This window comes from Chrysemys picta, chromosome 1 (genome assembly GCF_011386835.1).
Source record: "Chrysemys picta bellii isolate R12L10 chromosome 1, ASM1138683v2, whole genome shotgun sequence".
Taxonomy (NCBI): Eukaryota; Metazoa; Chordata; order Testudines; family Emydidae; genus Chrysemys; species Chrysemys picta.
In genome coordinates this window covers 312,249,565-312,274,490 of record NC_088791.1, presented here as the reverse complement: position 1 = coordinate 312,274,490, position 24,926 = coordinate 312,249,565, and the positions used below count along the sequence as shown (strand labels likewise).

The 24,926-nt window shown below is 42.5% G+C and overlaps 1 protein-coding gene across 4 annotated transcripts in view; it reads right to left on the bottom strand.

Annotated features, from left to right (window-relative positions):
- MIPEP (mitochondrial intermediate peptidase) overlaps positions 1-24,926 on the bottom strand; it is a 115,075-nt gene that overhangs the window by 15,895 nt on the left and 74,254 nt on the right. For all 4 annotated transcript variants that reach the window (XM_042845751.2, XM_024111571.3, XM_005310595.5 and 1 more), the window contains one exon: positions 23,119-23,238. In XM_042845751.2, coding sequence (XP_042701685.2) covers positions 23,119-23,238 — 120 coding nt within the window. The remainder of the gene's footprint in view (positions 1-23,118; positions 23,239-24,926) is intronic.

Sequence of the window (24,926 nt, the reverse complement as noted above, 5' to 3'; positions counted from 1 at the left end):
AGAGCAATCAGGAACCTCCTAGAACCAATTAAGACAGGCAAGCTAATTAAGACACCTGGAGCCAATTAAGAACTTATTAGAATCAATTATGGCAGGAAGGCTAATCAGGACACCTGGTTTAAAAAGAACCTTGCATCAGTTAGTGGGGGGGGGAGCGCACAAGGAGTGAGTGAGTGAGAAGGTCTGCTGCTGGAGGACTGAGTACAAGCATTATCAGGCTTCAGGAGGAAGGTCCTGCAGTGAGGATAAAGAAGGTGCTTGGGGGAGGCCATGGGGAAGTAGCCCAGGGAGTTGTAGCTGTCACGCAGCTGATACAGGAGACGTTGTAGACAGCTGCTATCCACAGGGTCCTGGGCTGGAACCTGGTGTAGAGGCTGGGCCTGGGCTCCCCCCCATTCCTCCAACTTCCTATCTGACAAAGGAGGAGTTGACCTGGTTTGTGACAAACACCAGAGAGGAAGGTCATATTTGGAAAGGGATCTGGTCTATCCCCGACCCACTTGGTGGGACAGAGACTGAAGAGATTGTTCTCCGCTTCCCCCATGCTGGCCAGCTATGAGGTTAGCTGAGTGAACGGCGGGTTTGAGCCTCTAGCAAAAGCAGCCAAACTGAAGGCTGCTGTGAACCTCTGAGGCAAGCAAATCCGCCAGAAAGCGCAGGACCCACCAAGGCAGAGGAGGAACTTTGTCACAAAGGAAACAATGAGACAATTTTGGACAGCATGATAGGCAGTGGTATCAGCAAACCAGTGGCCTACCATTGTCAATTTTTTTGGTAGGTATCATGCCAAAGTAGTTATAGGGAAAGTTTTGAAGAGAGGGAAATGAGGTAGCTTTGCAGATGCTTTGAATCAGAATCCATGGTCCATAGGTGTCTGCTCCCTGCTCCTGACATTGCTGCCATGAAGTGCTGAGGCAGGCTAAGCAGAAGAGTGAAAGGCACCAGAAGTAAAATATAAGAGTGGGAAGAGGCAGCCTGATCAAAGTGGTGACAGCTGAAATATACAGAGTTGCTTTGTTGTGCTCCATCTAGTGCTGGTGCGTTTCTGACCTACCTAACACAGAACAGAGACAGGAGTGGGGTCAAACGAAATGCTGGCCTTCTGGTGGATAAAACTGTGGCTTATCATCAGTCCTACTGCCTCAAATCAAGGGAAAGAATTGTGGCCAATTCCATGATCCAGATCCATGTGAGGGGATGAGGAAAAACAGGAGTTAGCAGCATGTTGTCTGTTCAGCATTAAAAAGCCAGAAATAAAACCCTGAGGGGTACATTTTCAAAAGCAGTGAGCTGGAATTTAGCCATGCAACTCCCAGAGCACTGGAAAATGGGCTCCCGGTTCCTACAATATCAGCACGAGTCAAAAACTTTCTTCTTGCTTTGACTTTACCATTTAATGAGGGGTTTCTACTCAAATTGTTTTGCAAGGCATAAAGCCACAGTCACTAAATGTCATTGAAATATTATCAATTTTTAATTTTTTGATAGAGTGAAATATATAAAAATCACACTACAAGCGATCTTGTGCAAGCTCTTAAAAATGAAGTGATTTTTTTTATCTGATTCCAACTATTCTTACCTCCTTCAGTCCAGGGTTTGAAATTAAGTTCAGCTTGAATTCAGATTTTTCAGCTTGCAATGAAAAGTACTGTGGTTGCAACATTTATACATAACATCTACAATTTTTCTAACTCGTCCCTTAATTTTAACCATAATCACTAAACTGAAAACACATTTTAAAAACAGATCAGAAGGCCAGTATTTTTAGAAGCCTGAAGCAGGAAAACATGTCAGTCTTTATTTTATTCTATATTAAGTCTTCAGATTGAGGATTTGAAGTTTCAGCTTGAAAGGTTACAGCTCTCACAAGAATGGAAAAAGCTTTACTGTTGAATCACTCTTCACATGCCTAAAATCTTAATAATTTCCAAATATATCTGCTTATGAAAAACTGAAAGAATACATCTGCTTTTTCTGTTATAAAAGAAAACCCTTTTCAGGAGTTTGACATGAGAGGAAAATGCTTAATCCTGTTTTATGTTCCTCAGAAAGGATTAATTTCAATGGCCTTCATAAATGCCACCTAGTACAGAACACAGCAGCATGTCTCTTCGGCAACACGGGCTACTGTGAACACATAGAACTGTCCCTCCATTTCCTACAGTGACTTCCCACAGAATACCATCCAAATGTCTTCATTACCTCAAAGGCACTCAATGGCCAGGGCCCATTGTAACTAAAAGATCACCTATAGCTCCAGGATGAGGACCACTGTCAACAGCTCCACTCCACAGGCAAAATGAAACTGTACCACAAATGTGCAAGACAAAGAGCTTTCTTGGTCCAACACTATGAAACCAACTCCCAATGTAAGAACCAACATAAATCGCATCACTTTTCCTTGGAAAGTGCTCAGATACTACAATGATGAGGGCATATAATATAACTTAAAGAGACAAGAACAGATAATGGAATGTTAGCAAAAGTTGAATATATTTTAAAAACTGCCAGTGGATATGACATACATTCCAGGGTATTAAAGGAATTAGCTATAAACTCAATGTACCAAAGGATTTTTTTAAATAAAGCTATGGACAACTGGGTTGGTAGTGAAAAATGGAGTTATATCCCTAGTGTGGCAAGTGCCACACTGATTTTAAGAAAAGGAAATAATCCTGGCAATTACTATGGATAAGTCTAACCCAAACCACCTAATGAAATAATGTAACCAAAGTTTTGTTCATTCTGCAAATACCACATCAAGAAACCTGATTATAACATAGCTGTCCCCCAGCTAGGTTTCAGTGTAGGCTGGACTTTAAAATGTGTTTAGTAACCAGGCAAAAAGTCTGAGGCCAGATTGTCTCACTGCAGAACACAAGTAGTTTTAGTATGTCACCATTCTCTTCCCCCAACCTCCTGTAACCTCCCCACACAAAATAGCTTCTAATTACTGTCCTCCTTGCAGCAATTACCAATTCCCCTACTCCAGCTCTCAGTAGATCTCAGTTAATGCTCAGTTAATCCTCTTTATTTCCAATTTCCAGGGCTGAATCATTTCTCCATATCAATAAAAAAAATCTGACACATGAATTTCCCTGTTGGAAAACCTGCAGGCTAGACATACACAATTAGGACGCACTTTTTATTACAGGTTATGTTTCTGTTAAGCTGCAAGAAAGTTAATGAAGATTCTGAGTACATCATCTACTACAGGAATATATGTAATAATTATGAAAAAGTTCCATGAAGACATTCCAGGAGTTTATTAAATAACAGTGTATTCTATAGCATAGCCCAGGGGTTATGATAATATGCCATCTGCAGGTCATGTTACTACCTGTTTTTTGTACAGTATAGCTGACAGAAATAAAGGTGCGTGACTGATCCACTGAAATTATTAGTTAAAGATGCCTGCTTTCTATCAACATACCATCAATCCTCCCTGATTATCTTGTCTGAAGAATTTCCAAAATCCTATATGCAATGGCTTTTCAGCCTTTCTAATAAAAAACCCTGTTTTACTTTAACTAAAATAAATTGTAAGTCTTATTAGGAGTTTAAATGAAGATACACATTTGCTGCATTCTTAGTATATGGAACAACACTTTAAAGATATTACTACAATTTCCTACAACCTATTAATAAGTGATATCCTTTAAAGTTTAGCTGATACTTCAGTTATGTATGGTTAAAGATGTTTCCAGCCTATACCTATCAAGACTAGACTGAATTCTCAGATTTAGCAATGTTCAAAAGTACAACAAAATCAATTAATACAAAATTCAGCCATAGTCCTTACGAGACTAAACCAAAATTGTAGAAGGGAAAATGAGTTGCAAATAGCGCTGAATAACTTATTACATTCCCATTGTTAACTAGTTTTCATTTGATCTATAGCTAGTCTTTGTTTTCATTTAACGGCATTAGTGCTGTAAAATGTCGTAACTGTTTAGACTACAATTTCCTTTTAGAAGAAAAGAACTCATAGTGATTGTGCTAATCCAGCCAAACACTGTTTGATTTGTCCTCGAGAAGTGCCTGAACCTTTCAAAATGCTCTTTGAAAGTTTGTGCTGTTATTTAGTCTCCATAAATCTTCAACTATTTCAGAGCAGATGAAATGTCTCCATTCAGTTTTGAGTCTGAAGACAAATCACAGGGTAAATATTACAAAATCCAACATTAACGACGTAAATACTTTTCCCCCTTCATTTACTATTTTGAATTTAAAATTTCAACTGTATTAAATCTTAGCAGGAGAGTTGCTAAATAGTTTCCATAAGCAAAAATATTTGGTGGAGGTAATATTTGGTGGGGCCCTCCCTTCCCAATTAAATTTTTATCCCTGGCAGTAGATGCAAGCAGATGAACAGCCAGCTCCTCTTTCCTGCAGGGACCATTGGGTGGAGACGCCATAGATCTGGCGCCAGCTTGGTGCTGCTACTCCTACGGCCCATGAAGTTGGGCGTCAGCATGAGGTGGAAAAACTGCTGAAAGTCATCAACGAGCTCCTGGCTAATTATAAAAGCCATTCTATAAGCCAGGCTGTTAGCAGCCCTTCTTCCTTTGGGCAGGAGGAGCGCCGCCGGAGGAAAAAAGGGGCGGCCAGAGAAGGGAGGGAGCAAGCGAGCGAGGAAGCTGCCCCCACCCACAGGCAGGGCCACCCAGAATGCAGGGGCTTTAGGGGCTGCAGGGCCCTGGGCCAAGAGGGCCCTGGCCTGCAGCTCTCAAGCCCTTTTCAGAATGTGGCCCTGAGTCCTCCGGCATGTGGAGGAGCAGGAGTAGCTGCGCAGCCAGCAGCTGGAGAGAAGCGGTGCTTTACCCTTCAAAGCCGGCTTTGAAGGGGAAAGCGCCGCTTCCCTCTGGCCGCGGGCTGTGTGGCTGCCCCTGCTCCTCCTGAGTCCTCTGGCCCGTACTTGCACAGCCGCATTCTGAAAGGGGCTTTAGAGCTACAAGCTAGGGCCCAGGGCCTTGCAGCCCCTGCGTTCCGGGTGGCCCTGCCTGCTGGAGGGCCGGGGGGGAGGAGGAGAGGGGGCAGCTCCCAGAATCGTGACCATGGGAGAGGAGCTGTGCTGCGCAGAGCCACTTGCACACCCCCTGCACCAAACAGGAGCTTCCCCAGGTAAGTGCTCTGCACCTCCTGCCTGCCCCAGCCCTGAGCCTCCTCCCACACCCACACCCTGAGCGCCCTCCCTCACCCTAACTCCCTCCCAGACCCCGCACCCCCACCCTGAGCGCCCTTCTGCACCCTAACCCTAATCTAGACCTTCGAATCGCTATATCACAAAGTGTTAAACCAAGATTTTCAGAAATAATGAAGCATATTGAATCACATTGCTCTTACTAAAAAATATTATCATCTTTAACTCATCTTTTAATTTATATTTTTGTGTATGTTTTATAATGTACATAATATATTAGTATAGTAGTACATGTATATAATTTATACATAAATAAATATACATATATTGGGGGTGAGTGCTCAAAATTTTTTTACTGATAGGGGTGCACGATCAAAAAAGTTTGGAGACCACTGGTCTAGAGGAAGGTGCACTGAGCTGGGAACCAGGAGTTCTGGTCTTTACTGACTGCTGTCTACATTTCTGTGTACTTCAGAGCTCTTATTATTGCCTTCATATCTTAACCAAGAGGGCAATGAAGTATTGTTCTTACCCATTTTATAAAGAAGTTAACAGAGTTTGCACAGGGCAGACCTGGGAAATAGTGCCCAGGCCTCTAGTATGACAAATCCAAGTCTCATCAACTCTGCCTCCAAGAATTAACAAGCTAAATCTGTGTGCTTGGCTACCCAGACTCTAACCAATATACATACACCCATGCCAGAGCCACGAAAAGAATTTCCAACATTCTAGTGCTGTTTGACAATTAGTTCTGAAACTTAATGACAAAGTGTATGTTAGGTGCCTTTCTAGTGGCTGGCCCACAAAGTGTAGCTCAAATGGTAGAAGTCTGCACTGGGGATCTGAAACTCCATGGTTCAAGATCTGTTAGCAAGCCACAAGTGTTGGGGAGTCATTATGGTTGTAAATGATGGAATTTGTTTTTCAACTTTTCTATTTAAAATACCAGTTTAATTCACAGAATGACAAAATATCCCTAAACCAGGTTAAAAAAACATGATGATCTGAAAATTATGGCCCAAAATGCAGGTGTTCCACAATTTGGTAATTTGTCACACATTTTCATAGCTTGTCTCTCAGTTTTGAAAGTTGAGAGGTATGGTTTGCTCTAGAAGAAAATCAAGGTACTCATGCACTATTTTATTTTAAACAAAGAACACACTTTGGAAGGGCATTGAGCCATACATTCTCTCATTTTAAATACACAGAATTTCAGTGGGTGGTTTTATCATTTATATGTTTGTTTTGGGATGAGGTTGTTTTTTCTATATGCTGGGTCTGATTCACTATTGTGTTACTGCAGTTTAATGTTGGTGTAAACTCTTCCAATTTCAACAGAATTACACCAGCATAACACTGGAGTTACAAAAAGGTGAAAAAGATTCTTAAAGAATTAAAAAAAACCAAAACACCTTTTTTCTCTAGTTGCAGCTTCTGATTTTGGGTGGAATAACTTGAACTTAATTATAAGAAACAACTTCTTATTTCCCACTAGCTTGGCTAATGTCACAATAGTTCAAAATTTTACAGTAAAGTGCCTTTCTGAGGTTAGGAGTGGGATAGTGTGTAAGATAAACCAACTAAGATACCATTGACATTTTAGAAAGTGAGTCAAACAAGAGATTAAAGTTTCAATTTATAACACTTCTGTGTTTTTCTTATAAAGTCATAAATAAATCTAGCAAGACAGGGAATGTAAATATTTTTGCAGTTGTTTATATTGGGGAAGAGGAAAGGAATTTAACGTGCAATTAACCACTTAAGTGTTTCTAGATATGTACCATATGGTTGTTGAATTATTTGAATTATTAACAAAAATATAAACATATTTAATTTAACCTACTGAATGACGTGATCATCACAACTCAAATTTACAAAAGCTATATACCACTATATATCCACTTCCAAGACCATGTGATGAAAATTGCCATTTGAGAGATATAGAAGAATATATACTTCAAAAGGTTACGTTTATGATTCAGCATTGCTTCAAAAATTGCGTTAGATGTTCATATTAAGATTCTGACTGGAAATTCTGACAATTTAGGATATTTAAATTGGACAAGAAGTAAATTAAGACAGGCTATACTAGTAGTATTATGCAGTGTAGTTGTAGCCGTTTCGGTCCCAGGCTATGAGACACACAAGGTGAGTGAGATAATATCATTTATTGGACCAATTTCTGTTGGTGAGAGAGAGAAGCTTTCAAGTTCCTTTCCCAGACCTGAAGAAGAGCTCTGTCTGGCTTGAAAGCTTGTCCCTCTCACCAACAGAAGTTGATCCAACAAAAGAAACTACCTCACCCACCTTGTGTCTCTCTATATTAGTAGTATTACACATTTTACAATAAAATGATAGCTTTCTAAAGTAAAATATTGACATAATACCCAAACCTGAGAATTTCCAAATTCATCCCTTCTATCGTGATAAATAGCTTTGGATATATACACACATGCAATACACTCAAAAAGAGCATGTTACCAACCATGAATGAGTAATACTAATGTCTCAGGCCTACAATCAGGTCAATATCGGCAGATCTTTTCCCAACAAGAGTCCCACTAAGGGTCAGCAGGACTTCAGATGGGCACAGGAGCAGGTCTTAGTCCATCTTTCAGTACCTTCTGTTAGTAACACACTGGGCTTAAATTAAATGAGTCAATGCTTTAAGGTAACATACAAATAATACTTGTGATGAATATAAGTTTCCCCTTTTTAACTAAATTATTGTAAGAAGTTAAAATTACTAGTAAAAATCTATATGATGTTATAAACACATCTTTACCAATATATCAGCTTAATCAGGTAAAACCTCTGTACCTACAAAATAAGACATTTAATATTGTAAACTAATGTTATTTTAGTACCATTCTGTTCTTGTGCCTGAATATCTGAGCACACCAGACTGGAATTGAGGAGATCAGGATTCAATTCCTGACTCTGCCACAGCTTACAGTGTAGGGTTACCAGATGAGAGATGCGGGGGGGAAGAGGGGGTGGTTCTGGCACAGGACAAAAAAAAAACCCAAGAACCGGCGGCAGAGGAAAAAAAACAAACAAAAAACCCCAAGAGATGGCAGCGGAGGAAAAAAAAAAAAGAAGAAAGAAAAGACGGAGCATAGGAAAAATTGGCGGAGGCTGAGCATCCACCGGCAGCTCCACCTCCTGCCTCCCCCCCCCCCCCCCCACCAGCTCACCTCCACTCCGCCTCCACCTCCCCTGAGCTGGCTGCCGCATCCTGCTTCTCCCCCCTCCTCCAGCGCTTGCGCCGCCATACAGCTGATTAGCGCAAGCCTGGGAGGGAGGGGTGAGGAGGAGGAATGCAGCATGCTTGGGGAAGAGGCGGGGCCAGGGCGGGGATTTGGGGAGGGATCCAATGGGGCAGTGAGGGGGCAGGGCAAGGGTGGGAATTTGGGGAGGGATCCAATGGGGGAGGGAGGAGGAAGGGGGGGCGCGAGCCCCCTCTGCCTGTGCGCCAGAGTGCAAAATATCAGGACAATTCGCGTCCTGACCGATGTTCGGTCGGGACGCGGGACAAACAAGTAAATATCGGGACAGTCCCGATAAAATCGGGACGTCTGGTCACCCTATTACAGTGTGACCTTGGGCAAACCACAGAGTATGTCTATTACATTGAGCTGGAGGTGTAATTTCTGACCAAGCCAGTGCTCTGAAAACTGAGTGTAGCCCCTTCTGCTACTCTCATCGCTATGACTAGATTCTAATTTTAGCATACTAGTTTGATCAAAACTGGCAGAGATAATGTCTCCTGGAGGTGGGACTCACACCCCTAGCTCAAAGTGTGGACATATCCAAAAGATGTATCTTCATAGCAGTTAGCTTGAGTTATAACTTGAGGGTTACCCCTAACAACTCCCATCCACACACAAAATTCTCTAGCTTGAGTTAAGTGGTGCTTTAAACTCCATCTAACTAGCCTGTCGGGGGTGGTTGAGTTGAAGCTTGAGCAATACTGATCCTTGAGCTAGTAATGCAGTTGTTGCATCCCCCACTGCAGTTACAACAGCAGCTAATCCAGGGTATAGCTACACTGCACACTCCTTACAGCAGCATATGGAGTACATACACTGAATGCTGTGCCAGCACAGGTATAAACAGCAGTGTAGACAGTGAGGCACTGCTTAGGCAAATAGAATAAAGACACACCAGAACCTTAGGGTATATATCCTACATGACTCTCTACACGCCCACTCAGTGCCTCCCCTATTTTTAGCAGTGTACCAGCAGCAGGGAAAGACTCTGGCAGTGCCCTGCTGCAAGTCTTTTCCTGCTGCTTCCCCCTGCCAGAGCCTCTCACTGACACATGTAGCTACACACCAGAGTGCAGAGGCAGCCTGCTTTTCACACTCTACATTGCCACCAATGGTATGCAGGGTATACCCAGCCCCATGCTTAACTTGAGTGTTGTTTTGAAGTGTGCTTGCTCTCATTTGAGAATGCTAACTCTAGCTAACTGTTGCAGTGAAGAAAAGTTTCACTGAGGATTAGTCCCCCTTCCTTTCTCCGATACGTTGACAGTCTTTTCTATTTAAAGCAAAGCTTTTTCAGGGAAAGCACTGTCTCTTACTATATGTTTATATGGCACCTCGAATAATAGGGCCTTGTTATCAGTTGGAATATCTTAGATATCATATCTACCCCCTACTGAAATATAAATAATAGATATAATTGAGCAATTAAGTATATGTAGGACCAGTCCTTCTGTCCTGAAAATAATGGGAGTTTGGCATGTGAGAGAACTTCATTTTACACACTGACTAAATAATAGAGTTTAATCCCTTCCTCCCCTTCTTCTCACCAAGTGATTTATAAAAGTTAATTAAAAGTATTACCAGTAAGGGACATACACAAATTTCTTCATAGTTCTTTAAAAAGCAGCTCCATTACACATAAATATTGCTAAACATTTGTTTGAGTTTCATGGAGGTAACACTTGTAAAAAGAAATTCCTTAAAAGTGCTTCACTGTCTTACAATTTCTGTAAACATTCTGCGGCCACAGACACAGTTGTTCAGTGAAGAAAGTCATATTGTTGCTGGAATATAAATATTTCATGATACTTTGCTATCAATATTTTCCCTGTCATAAAGGTGATCTGAAATACGTTAACGGAAAAAAAAAAGCCAAACAAACCTCCTAGAGTGACTTCACGAGGTTTTGAAAGTTCTAACCATTGTTATAGGTTTGAACTGAATGTTTAGCTCAATATGGAATCAGTCCTTTCCAAATTGCTTTTAGATATTAATTATTTATACAAACTTCTCTGAAGTTCATTGCATGCTTATTTAATTTTCCTCTCACCATACTCACATTCTTATGTTTGATTGTATAGTATATTTTAAGAAAGCCCATTTGAAAGCTAATCCAGGAATTTGAATTTTTTGTAAACAAGTGGGGTTTCCAACTTGGCAAAAGTAGCAACTGATTCTATAGAGGTTATACCAAACCCAAAAAGTAGACAAATGGCTGCATCACTCTTCAGAAAACTAACAAGTTATAATCAGAGCTGCATCAGTGTCTGCTCAAGTAGCTACACTACTTAGTAGAAAAAGGATCCATCTATTATACATTAAAGCCTCAATGCCTTTATTAGCAAAAACATCAAATAGGAAACAAAGTGTTTCTCTTTGATATGACCTACTAAATATGAAGAAAACTTCTCACGCTATGAACCAAACTGCATTGTGAACAAAGGTATGAAGCATAATTAAACCTGTTACCTAAGGGAAGCTTTAGGTCACTAATAGAAGTGACCTTTCTGAAATACTGCATTTTTTAACATGTTGGAACAAATCAGGTGTATTGCCAGATTATTTAGCAGCCCAGAAAATAATCAAAAGGCTTGCTATCCAAAGTTATATAAACCAAAACGTGTACTCTCCTATCATGGGTAATTACAACAATTTGTGCATGCTAGCTCTGATGCATATTATATATGAATACAACGAAGGAATTCCTCTAAATGTTGAATAAAGTACATAATAGGAGGAAACACTGTTCACCAAAAATCCATCTCTTTTCCCAAATTAAATTGTTTTATTTTGCTGTGCTCTAAAAAGAGAGATTAACGAAAACTGAGTGCTCTCCCTTAGAACCTGGTATTGCTTTCTTTCGTTAAAAGCATCTTTTCAATTATCTGGACTTTTATTCATTTTTTATACATAAAGTCAAAAGTGGTTAGGCAACAAGCTCAAAGTTTCTACCCCCAAAATTAACTTTGCAATACTGGCATTGTATAGTTCCTTATTAATTGAATTTCACCAATTTCTATACCAATTTCTTTTCGGTCATAAATCAAACTAACCATTAGTGTCCCCCACATCTGCCACACTCACTTGGGCTCTGACAATTAAGGTGAGTTATTTCCAGGTCAGACATGATCACTAGTAACAGAGGCCCTACAGACCAAATTACACCCTCATTTATACATATTCAACCCCACTGTTTTCAGCCTGCACAGATGCCACTAAGAGCATAAACCGATAAATTGGAGAACTGGTCTGAAATTAACAAGATGAAATTCAATAAAAGACAACTGCAAAGTACAACACTTAGGAAGGAAAAACACAAATGCATAAATATAAAATGGGGAATAATTGGCTAGGCAGTAGTGTTGCAGAAAGAGATTGCAGGTTACAGTGGATCACAAACTGAATATGAGCCAACAACGTGATGCAGTTGTGGAAAAGGCTAATACCCTAGGGTGTACTATCAGGAGTATCATGTCAGACAGGAAGTAACCATCCTACTCTGCTTGGCACTGGTGAGGTCTCTGCTGCAGCACTGTGCCCAGTTCTGGGTGCCACACTTTAGGAAAGATGTGGACAAATTGGAGACAGTCCAGAGGAGAGCAACAAAAATGATACAAGGTTTAGAAAACCAACCTATGAGGATAGTTTTAAAAAAAACTGGGCATGTTTAGTCTTGAGAAAAAAGACTGGGGGAGGCGGGAGGGAGGAAGGGAACACCTAATAACAGTCTTCAAATATGTTAAAGGATGTTACAGAGAAGACGGTGATCAATTGTTCTACATGTCCACTGAATGTAGAACATGTAGTAATCAACTTAATCTGCAGCAAGGGAGATTTAAATTAGATATTAGGAAAAACTTTCTAACTACAAGAATAGTTAAGTACTAGGCTAGGCTTCCAAGGGAGGTTGTAGAATCCCCTAAGAACAGGTTAGACAAACACCTGTCAGAGTTAGTCTAGGGGCATACTGGGTCCTGCCTCACAGCAGGGGGCTGGAATAGATGACTTCTTGCGGTCCTTTCCAGACCCACATTTCTATGATTCTATAATCTTAAACAATGGGCTGCGGAGGTGTTAGTGAGGGGAAGGGGCTAAATTCTGGAGAAAGGATTAGAAACCACAACTGCATTAAAGAGGCACGAAGAAAAGCAACAGGACAGTCTGCCAAATATCTTCAATGCCTGTAAACCAATGCAAGGAGTATGGGAAACAAGCAGGATGAACTGGAAGTCATGATCTTTGAAGAAAATTATGACTTCATTGGCATTGCGGAGACTTGGTGGGACAACTCCCATGATTGAAGCACAAGCATTGAGAGACATAGCTTGTTCTGGAAGGATAGGTATGGGGGGAAAAGGAGGGTGTTGCACCATATGTCAAGAATGTATACACTAGTCCTGAGATCCAAGAGGAAGTGAGCAGCAGACCTACTGAGTGTATCTGGGTAAAGATAAAAAGGGAAAACAATCACAGTGGTGTTACGGTGCGGGTCTATTATAGAGAACCAAATCAAGAAGAGGAAGTGGATGAGGCATTCTTCAACCAGGTAACAAGATTAGCTAACACACATGGGCTAGTATTAATGGTGATTTTAACTTCCCTGATATCTGTTGGAAGACTAATGCAGCAAAACATAATATGTCCTGCAAGTTCGTAGCATGTGTAGGGGATAACTTTCTGATTAAGAAAGTTGACGAAACAACTAGGGGGTCATCTATTTTGGATCTGGTGTTGACCAACAGGGGTGAATTAGTTGCAAATGCAAAGCTGTTTGGGAACTTGGGAGGAAGTGATCATGATCTGGTAAGAATTCAAGATCCTAAGGAAAGGAAGACATGAGAATAACAAACCAGGACACTGGACTTCAGAAAGGCAGATTTCAACCAATTCAGAAATAGTTGGCAAGGTCCCATGGAAAGACCAATTAGGAAGAAAAGGAGTTGACAGGGGCTGGCAGTGCCTAAAAGATGTAATACTAGAGGCTCAAGATCAAGCTATTCCAATGCAGAGGGAAGATAAGAGTCACAGGAAGCCAATGTGGCTGCACAAGAAGCTATCTTGCTAGCTGAAAACCAAAAGGGACACATACAGGAAATGGAAGGGGGGGCATGTCACCAAGGAAGTGAATATGGGAATAGCACGAGCGTGTAGGGACAAAATCAGGAAAGCCAAGGCAAAGAATGAGTTACAGCTAGCAAGAAATATTAGAGACAACAAGAAGGGGATCTACAAATATGTCAGATAAAAAAGAAATATCAGGGATGGTATGGGTCTGCTGCTCAATGAAGAAGGTGAGCTGGTAACGGAAGATGATAGGAAGACAGAGCTGCTCAATGCCTACTTCGCTTCAGTCTTCACACACAAAACTAACATGTGACCGGACAACTAGCTAAGCTATTACGGATAATAACGGGGAAGGGATGCAGATAAGTATAAGTAAAGAACATGTCAGAGATCTTCTGACTAAGTTGAATGAATTCAAGTCAACGGGGCCTGATGCTATTCACCAGAGGGCTGAAGATATTAGCTGAAGGAATGTTGGAGCCTCTGGCAATAATATTTGCAAACTCATGGATGACAGAAGAGGTCCTGGAAGACTGGAGAAGGGATAATGTAGTGTCCATCTTTAAAAGAGGGAAAAAGGAGGAGCCGGGGAACTACAGACCTGTCAGCCTGAACTCAACACCTGGGAAGCTACTAGAGCAATGTACAAAACATTCAATTTGTGAATACCTGGAGGATGAATGGGTGATCACTAGCAGTCAGCAGTGCCTCTGCGGGAATTCTGCATCACTGGGCACATGCAGAATTCATTCATTCATTGAGCACATGGAGATTTTTTTTGCTTCCCCACAGAAAAATGACTATCAGGGAAACAAAGGAAAGTCACAAGAGCAGTCACACACCCCTCTAAAGCATCACAGGTGCATCGTTTCAGGCACCTGGAGCAGCTGGCAGAGAGTTAAATCACTGTGGGGGGAGGGGAAGGGCGTGGATGCCCCGGCTGGTGGTTCCTACCCTATGCTGGGCTTAGCTGCAAGTCCCCTCTTCCTCTTCAAGGAGCGGCCAGGGCTGGGGCTGACCCTGACCCATGCCCAGAAACCTCCCCCAGCTGCAGAAATCTCTGCATCCCCCCATCCCGTAGGCCCCATCGTTCCTCAGCCGCATGGGAATGGGTCACTGTGGGGTGAGCTGCTTCTGGGGCAGGCCCAGCCCTTGCACTGTATCAGAGTCAGGTGCAGCCTCACTGCCAAGTTTGTATCCTGGGGCAGGGGTGGGTGGGCTGCAGGGTGATCTCCCACTTCCATGCAGCCAGTGGCCTGTGCTCCCCACTGCCATGCTGGAGCCTCCACATTTATTTATTGACAAATAAAATTTTCAGAATTTTGCAGAATTTTAAAATAGTGTGCAGAATTTTTATTTTTTTGATGTAGAATTCCCTCAGGAGTAATAATTGGTTAATCAACCGCAAACAAAGATTAACTATTAATGGAATTATGTCAGACTGGAAGGAGATCTCAAGTAGGGTTCCACAGGGATCTGTTTTGGGTCCGGCATTATTTAACATTTTATTAATGACCTGGAAGTAGGAATAAAGAGCACACTGATCAAATCTACTGATGACACAAAGCTAGGGGAGGCTGAAAATACTTTGGAAGATAGAGCTAAAATTCAAAGGGACCTTGATAAACTGGAGAACCAGGCCATAGACAATGAAATTCATCAAAGACAAATGTAAGGTGCTACACTTAGGGAAGAAAAACTAAACGCACAAATACAGAATGGGGAATAACTGGCTTGACAGCAGCACTGCTGAGAAGGATCTGGAAGTTTTGGTGGATCACAACCTCAACACCAGTCAACAATGCAATGCTGTTGCAAAAAAAGCAAATGTAATTTTGGGTTGTATTAACAGAGGCATAGGATGCAAATTACAGGAGCTGATAGTACCACTCTACTCGGGGCTGGTTAGGCCTCAGCTGAAGTACCGTGTCCAATTTTGGTCACCAATGTATAGAAAGGATGTAGAGAAACTGGAAAGGATCCAAAGGTGAGCGACAAAGGTGATCAAAGGGATGGAATGCAAGCCATATGAGCAAAGGGTTCAGATTACAGCATAGCAGATTTAGATTAAATCTCAGGAAAAACTTCCTAACTGTAAGAACAATAGGACAACGGAAGGAACTGCCTAAGGAAGTCATGGAAGCTGCTTCACTGGAGGTTTTCAAAAAGAGGTTGGATAGCCATCTGTCTTGGATGGTTTAGACCAGTGATACTCAGACCTCAGTGGTTCAGGAGCCAAATTAGTGATCACTACCCAAAAGAGCCATAGTAGTGTGAATTCATTGTTTCATTTACTATTTTTAGATACACATTACTCTCACAGCAAAATGACTGACCAGGTATTCTACAATTGGTTAATAACATAGTAAAAGCCTCCTGATTGGTTAATACTTAAACTGCACAGTGTTTTAATATCAGGTGCTGCAAAGGGCCGCAGGAGTCGCATTAAAGAGCCACTTGTGGCTCCTGAGGCTGAGGCTGAGTATCACCAGTTTAGATACAACAAATCCTGCGTCTCGGCAGGGGGCTAGACTACATGACCCTTGCGGTCCCTTCTAACCCTGTGGTTCTATGATTCTATGATCTAATTTGGCCTGCAGAATCTTTATTAGATGTGAGGGTCTGTGAGATGGATAGGATCCAGTTGATCCAATGGCTCTTGGCTAAACAGCGTTCAACAATAGTTCAGCTGCATCTACTGCTGAAATCTTGTCAGCAGTGAGTAATTTTTATAGTGCACACAAGTTTTCAGAGCCCAGGGTGAGTTTATGGAGCTGGGAGTGAAGGAGATATAAAAACAAACAAACGTCTACTTGAGAATTGAGAAAGTTTGCTATGAAGAGCAAACAATTAATACGGAACTCCACAGGTTCAGTTTTACAAAGTCACTATTTATAGGGGAGTGACAATTTAAGAGCAATTCGTAATTTAATGTGGAAAAGCAGTGTTTAAAATCGAGGCTTTGAGAAGAATTGTGTCATTCGATTTTCTTTTAGATGTATCAGGAAAGTCTGTGCTGATCTACATACAGTGAAACCCACATGAAGTCAATGGGCTTGCACTGGATGAAGGAAAATGCAGAATTTAGTCCATTACTATTGTCTTTTCATAGCTATATGATTTCTTGTAATATAGGCATTGCTGCTTCAAAGTTGTCTCCTCTCAACATGGGCAGATAATTTCCATTAGCATTAACAAAAGTTACATGCATATGTCAGGAAGAGAATAAACCCAAAATGTATAATTGAGTTATTCAATTTTATTCCCCTACTCAGGAGCAGAAAACAAGTTATTTATCATACAGCAACTGTGATTCTTCGAGATGTTACTAAAGCTCCTCTGACAGCCATATAAACATCTATTTAAGACTACTGGAAATACACAATAGTCCCTTTTCATTATTACTAGCACTGATGGGAAAGCAAAAAGTATGCAGTTTGGTATGTGCTACATTTAATACTCTCTATAGCTTAAAGGAGAGGTTACTTACCTTTCTGTAACCTGAATTCTTCATGTTATGTGACCCCTTTCGATATTCTACTGTGGGCACGCACGTGTTCCACACAAGCAAGACTTTCTGAAGACCAGCCTGTGCAGTTCCTCTCCTCATGCTGTAGACTGAGACAATAAGGCAGTGTGAAAGGACTGCCTCTCCAGTTTCCTCTCTACTGCAACTGGCCAGATCTGCAGCAGAGGAGAAGGAGGGTGGGTAGTGGAATACCGATAAAGACCAACACATCTCCAAGGACTCAAGTGATAGAAAGGTAAGTAATCTCTCTTTCTTCAAGCACTGGCCCCTATCTGTATTCCACTGTGGGTGACTGACAAGTAGTCTTCCTTATAGAGGACGATGTGAGTACCTCAAAGAAGTCAGTGAATGGAAGACTGCTAAGCTCACTGCCGCATCAGCTGCTGAGGTCTGCCCTACAATGTAATATTTTGCAAAGCTATGAAATGAACTCCAAGTCGTAACTTTACAAATCTCAGTTAGGAGAACTTCGCTGAGGAAAACCACTGACACCGCCTGAGTCCTGATACCCTATGGAGGAGGGATGCCAGCCACTTCGTAACACAGCAGGATCCAGCCAGAGATACGTTTGGATATTTTCTGCGCCAAAATAGCTTCTCCCTTCATGTGTTCAGTAAAGGATGTAAGTAGCTTGGGAGACTTTCAAAAAGATTTTGTTCTGCCTGGATAGAACACTAACATTCTTCGCACTTCCAGAGTATGAAGTGTCCTGTCTTTGCTGGTCATGGGAGTTTTGGTGAGAAGACAGGTAGATAGTCTAGTTTAAATGGAATTTTGAGATCACATTGGTTGTACATGTAGGGTATAGTCAAGGAAAGCCTTCTTATGAAAGACTGGGTCAGCCAGGAGGGCCCTGTAAAGATAAAGCCTTTGTCTGCAGCCATACTGTAAAGCAGAGGTGGGCAAACTACGGCCCATGGGACCGTCCTGCCTGGCCCTTGAGCTCCCTGCCAGGGAGGCTAGCCCCGAGCTCCTCCCCTGCTGTTCCCCCTCCCTGGCAGCCATGCCGCCACGCGGGCAGCGCTCTGGGCGGTGGGGCTGTGAGCTCCTGCTAAGCAGAGTGGCAGCGTGTCTAGCTCCGGCCAGGCGGCGCAGCTGCCAGACATGCTGCTCTGAGCGGCATGGTAATGGGGCCGAGGCCACGGGGTTGGATAAGGGGCGGGGGGGTCCCGGGGGGCAGTGAGCAGGTGGATGGGGAAGCGGTTCTGGGGGTGGGGTGGTGGTCAGGGGATGGGGAACAGGGGGGTTGGATAAGCATGGGAGTCCCGGGGGGCCTATCAGGGGGCGGGGGTATGAATAGGGGTCAGGAGACAGGGGAACAGGGGGGGTTGAATAGGTGTGGGGTCCCGGGGGGGCCTGTCAGGGGTCGGCGGTGTGGATAGGGGTCGGGGAGGTCAGGGGACTGGGAGCAGGGGGGTTGGATAGGAGGTGGGGTCCCGGGGGGCAGTTAGGGGCAGGGGGTGGTTGGGGTAGGGGGGTCCCGGGAGGGGACGGTTATGGGACAAGGAGCAGGGGGGGTTGGATGGGTTGGGAGTTCTGAGGGGGGCAGTCAGGGGGTGGGAAGTGGGAGGGGGCGGATTGGGGGTGGGGGCCAGGCTGTTTGGGGAGGCACAGCCTTCCCTACCCGGTCCTCCATACAGTTTTGCAACCCCAATGTGGCTCTCGGGCCAAAAAGTTTGCCCACCCCTGCTGTAAGGCCTAAAGCCTAAGGCCTTTGTGTGCAGCCAGATTAAAAGAGCAGCCAAGCAACAGCCATTAGCTGAGAAGCAGAACGTCACATCCGCACATTCCATCTAAATTACATTAAGACAGGCTCACATATCACATGTTAGATGGCTCACATATCACATGCCCCCATAGGTAGAACATATGCTGTATTATCAAATTGTCTGGTTCCCATTCATGGTCCCTTGATAGGAATCTGCTAAGGCTGTCCACAAGCTTGTTGCATTGCTCCAGGAGGTGCACTACTGACAGAGTGACTGATGCACCAATTCCATAGGTTGACAGCTATTGCGCATAATGGAGTGGATTTTGCATCACTTGGTCTGTTGATATAGATTACTGTTGACTTGTTCAATCGCACTTGTGCATGTCTCACTGCTGTGCATGGGAGGAAGCATTTGCAAGCCCTGCGGACTGCTTGCGGTTCTAGCAGATTTATATGCATTCTGAACTCTTGAGGTGTCCAAGTATCTTCTGCCACTTGTTCGTCCAGATGGCTGTCTCAGCCTAGGGAGGAGGCATCCAGAATTAATACTTTTTCAGGTGGTAGTGAAGTGAAAGGAATTCCTGTGCAAACCTGGTCGCTGTTTGCCCATCAGCTTACTGAGTCCTGTATTCTCTGAGTGGTGGCTCTTTTTCAATGCAGTCTCTGCTTGGGATGTACACTGTTTTGAGCTAAGGCACAAGATCGGAGCTTTGCAAACGGTGTTACATAAGTACAGGCTGCCATTGGCCTAAGAGTAAGACAAGTTTGAACCCAGGTCTGTGGACTGGCCTGAAGCTGCATGACCATTGTTGTCATTGTCTAGCAGGAAAGCTCCTGGCTCTAACAGAGTTCAGTGTTGTTCCAATGAATTCTTCTGTCTATGTGAGGACTAACAACGATTTCTCTTTGTCTACAGAGATGCTCAGGGACTGATGCAGCTAGAATAGGGGCTCTTGTTGCAGAATGGACCTCTTAGTGAGATCTCCCAGTCAATAACCATTTGTCAAGGGGCAGAAATATTGAGATTCCCTTGAGGCAAAGGTGGGCTACCATTGACATCATTTCTGTAAACACCCTTGGGGCTGTGGCCAGACTGAAGGGAAGTAGCTTATACTGTTAATGATAGGAACCTATGGAAACCTGAGAACTTTCCTGTGTGCAAGTGAGGTACATGAAAACAGGTATCCTTCACGTTGTGAATTGTGAACTAGTCTCCTTTGCTTAATGATAGAATTGCTGCTGCCAACGTTACCATTCTAAATCGTGTTGCTGGGATATAGACACTGAGTTGCTGTAGGTTTATGGTTTTTTCTTTGAATCATGAAATATTTGTAATAGAATCCTCTTCCTTGGTAAAGGGGAGAACCAGGTTCTGTGGCTCCCAGTTGAAGAAGGGAGTTTATCTCCTGAGAGAACATCTCCTTGTGAGAGTGATCCCTGAAGAGAAATCGGGATGGAGGATGAGGAGGGGAAAGGGAGAGGAATTCTATTGTATATCCTGTTTGGATAATATCAAGAATCCATCTGTTGGATGTAATGCTCTGCCAGTTGTCAAAGAAGTGGGCTAAATGACCCCCATATCAGAAAAAAATAGACAAATTTAGCTATAGAGATGATTTGCAGTTCCTTAGGTTCCAGTTGGAAGGAGGAGGCAGAAGGAGTTGTTTGTCTAAGCCTCTGTAGTTGTGTGCACTTCTTTGGGGGCTCATAATGGCTATGATGGAAGAATGGCTCAGGAGTTGATCTTTGTCTGGTGCATGAATCCTGAGGGAGAGGAGAATTGCCCAGGATTCCTTTAACGAACCTAGGGACTTGTTCATTCTTTCACTAAATAGCTAAGTTTCCTCTGAAGGGCAGATCCTCGATTGTGACTTGGCTCTCCTTTGGGAACCCAGATGAGTGAAGCCACGCCACTCTTTTCACAACCACAGCAGTGGCTACTGACCAAGCAGCCATGCCAGCCGCATTGATGGCAGTGATGACTTCACAGTCAGGTTTCCCTCCTAGATGAGTGCTTCAAACTGTCCTCTAAGCTCACATGGAATCTTATCTGAAAACTCTGTGAATATGTTGTAGTTCACAAGGTTGTACTTGGTCAAAAGCACCTGACAGTTTGCTATTGTGAATTGCAGGCTGGTAGCTGAAAAGACCTTTCTGCCAACAGTACAGTCCCTTAGCTTCCTTATCAAGTAGAAAAGATCATACCTGGTGTTGCCTGCTTCTCTCTGATGCTGCTTGGGCAATCAGTGGATTTGGTGCTGGATGACTAAATAAAAATTCTGTCCCTTTGGCTTCTCTGTCCTTTTAAGGGTGGGAGCACATGTGGCAGGTGTGTGCCACACCATCTTTGCTGGTTCCATGATCACGTCATTAATAGATAGTGCAATTTTACTGAGTCCAACGATCTGAAGGATATCAGCGTTTGTGGGATGCCTCCTGCACCTCCATCATATCAAGTAGCAAGAGCTATGCTACAAAAGTTACTAACTGTTCTTGTAGTGTAGTTTCTTGATAAGTGTAATTTAGATGTTAAATGTGTTAAAAGTCCTAGCCCAGATGCCGTCAAATTCTGAATATAAGAAACTAGACAGTATATTGACAATATAACTCAATTATTAGTGTTTTTGTACTGGGACAGACTGTGGGATCAAGTCATACACCAAAGCTTGTACTAAAATGGTGATGCTATGCTGCACTACAAGATGTTGCTTAATGTTACAGGCACCATCCTGTGGATAAATTATGAAGGTGGAGATTAAAGATTACAAGACAATCTTCAAAGCAAGAAAGGAACTTATCTGGTGACCTGGCCAACATTCCCCTCTTAGGGATTTGCAGGGGGAGAGGGGTTCTAAAGGTCAAGACTATGTGAACAAATATTAAATGCCTCCATGTGCCTAATCATTCTATATTAAGAGTATTTAAACAATAAAGTTTGAGTATTGAAGACAATGTACAATCAAATTCTATTCTCTAGGGATATCCTGCCTCTGACTCTGTGGCTGAGAACAGGGCCATAGGAGTGGAATCAGCTGCTACCTAAGGAGCAGGAAGGGTTTGTAGGGAAAGGATGCACACCTTTTAGGGTAACTGGAGCCCCATTCTTTGTGGGGAAGGGTTGTTCGATTCCTACACAGCACCAAGCAATGAAAGAACACAACTGCATTATGGGAGGAGTGAACGGCTACTCAGGCTGGGCTCCTAGCTTCAGAATTTGATAGGATAGAGTACAAGAACTATGTGCATAACTAAACAATTGATTCACTTTTTTTTGTTTGTTTAAAATGTGATTTAAATTCCAAGGATAAACGGTTTTGCATCTTCAGAATATAATTTTCACATAATTAAAACACACACATTCTCATTCAGAAAAATAATTAATAATCAATCTGACATCAGGAATCATAACAGTCAAAAACCAGTAGGAGAACACTTCCATCTCTCTGGTCACTCAATAACAGACCTCAAAGTGGCAATTCTTCAACAAAAAAACTTCAAAAACAGACTCCAACGTGAAGTTGCAGAACTGGAATTAATTTGCAAACTAGATACCATCAGATTAGGCCTGAATAAAGACTGGGAGTGGTTGGGTCATTACAAGACCTAAACTTAATTTCCCCAATACTAATTTCTCCCTACCGTTACTCACACCACCTTGTCAACTGTCTGTAATGCGCCACTCTCTTACCACTTCAAAAGTAATTTTTCCTCCCTTGGTATCCTGCTGTTAATTGATTTATCTCCTTAGACTGACCTCACACTTGGTAAAGCAACCCCCATCCTTTCATGTATTTATACCTGCTCCTGTATTTTTTACTTCATACATCTGGTGAAGTGGGTTCTAGCCCACGAAAGCTTATGCCCAAATAAATGTGTTAGTCTCTAAGGGCCACAAGGACTCCTCATTTTTCTTGTATTCTCTGAATGCTAATAACATACAACATGTTTTACACAATTTGCTTCATTTGCCAAAATGGCTGTTGGACTGTTAGAATGGAACAAAAATGCTGTTTTTCACAGTCCCAAAATTATAGAAAAACTAATTCCACTAAGCTCTTTGTCATTCGGAAATACAGTACTAATAGAGTACTGACTCCACATTCTCATCACAGAAGCAAGGAAATTACATTTAAATGCAAGCACACACAGGCACAGTAGCTTGACAGAAGTTCTGGAGTTGAAGTTTTTCAGTTTCAGTAGTGACACACCTGGATATTTATGCCAAAAACCTCAGTAAACGGCCTCTGTTTTGAATTATGCTGATAGGAAATGTGGAGATTTTAAGATTCTGCTGAAAGCGGATGACAGCTTAGTCAGCCTACTAAAGTCACAAGGCCTAAGCATTTCCAAACTTTCCTTTTCTTTTCAAGTATGAATGAGAATGAAATATTATACTCACAGTTTTTGGTACGTATGGTAATCCATAAAATTTCTCCTGGGTTTCCTTTAAAATTTCTGTGGTTGACCTCTTTAGAGGATGTTCCCCATGGTAGAGTTGGTCCAAGACAGCATAAAAGACCTAGACAGATAAAACATATATTCAGCTTTGGCTCACAGTCTTGGCATTTGACATGTGGTTAACCAACAAAGACAGAGGCAATAGAATAAACCATGAGAACTTAAAATATGTACATTTCCTGGCTCTTCTATTTTTGGTATAAAATAAAAGGATAAGGGACTGATCCTTGTGCTGAGTGCCCTCAATCCAACTGACAAACAGATGTTGAGGACTTTGTGTCTTGTAAGATTAGTTCCCTGACACTTAAAATGCATTGTCAACCTCTGCAAGCTCATGTATTTGTCTACCTTAAACAAAATTGAAACCAATGCCTAATATCCCAAAGAAGTCCATCTTTTTTTGGGGGGGGGGAGGGGGGGAGTTTTAAAATACTCCTATTAATAAGAGACTTTCAAAATACCTTCCTTGGGTTCTGAGAGACAGACACAGCACAGCCTAACACGATGTCACTAAGATGCACATGCTGTGTATGGGGCCATAAAGAGTAGAAGATCACAACTGCCGTGAAGAAGGCTAAGCAGTGGACACCAAAAGTGTCTTGAGATGGATGGCAGAAGGAGCCACTGGTGGCACCTCTCAAGTTCCCTCTAGAACTGGTCCAAGGCATAAGAAGAGGTAAGGGAATTAGGAAAGAAGTGCTACTGAAAGAGATCAATATTTTACTGGTGCTTGGAGCAGCATATGTGGGACTTTTATGGGACTCAGGAATTGTATGAGAGGTGCTGAGGGTTTTTCAGGGTTGGAAGTCACAGAGTGGGAAATGGAGTTGCAGCATGTTGATTTGTGAGACTAAATGCTTTGTGGGAGGTTTGTGGGGCAGATAAAATGAGAGACAACTGTCCAATTCATGATATTCTGCAAAGATTTGGTGGAGACAGACATTAGGCCTAAACCAGGAGTCAGGTTGCAGTAGGATGGACCAACTATTAGGTGGAGCAGCAGCCACACTAAGCACCCTAGGGACCCATACAGGATTTCTTGTCTGTGGATAAAGTGGCCCAGTGCAAATCCCATGGAAATAAATATATTTAGGAGTTAGGAAGAAATAGTTAACTGCAGTCCCTCCCCGACATCTAAGTGGAGCACCAGGATGTTTCACAGGAAACCACTGTGCTCCTGCTGGAAGGAGATGAATTTGGATTCTTGCTGTCAGGAGGTAACATTAACATCTTATCCTTTATCAACACTTGTGTAATACAATACTACTATATTAATTCCTTTACTGCTTTGGGAGCCCTGAGACAATTCAGGAGCTTAACTGTGTACTAGCTCTGTGCTATCATGAAAATCCAAACAGAAATGGCTTTTTACTGAAATATAACGAGATTAAAGTTTTAACAAACATTTGTCACAGCCCTGTTAAAGCTCCCCCTGCTGGACATTCACCAGGCTGCCACATTTCACTCTCATGCCAGACCCATCTGCTTCTAAGCTTCCCTTGGTCTGGGTAGCCTCCGGCACTGTTTCTTTGGCCTCTCCGGAATACATCCCACTGGGCAGAGAGTCTATTATCCTTCACAGAAGTGGGAACTCAGGGTTCAACTGCTTTAGGTTCTCAGAATCACCACCACCCCCTGCCAAGGTACACCAGTTGCTTAAGCACACTCTTTCTCATAATTCCAGCCTGGTGAGCACTCTGGTGTACAGTTTAGATGAAACATGTAACACACAGGCATTGCAAAAGGGAT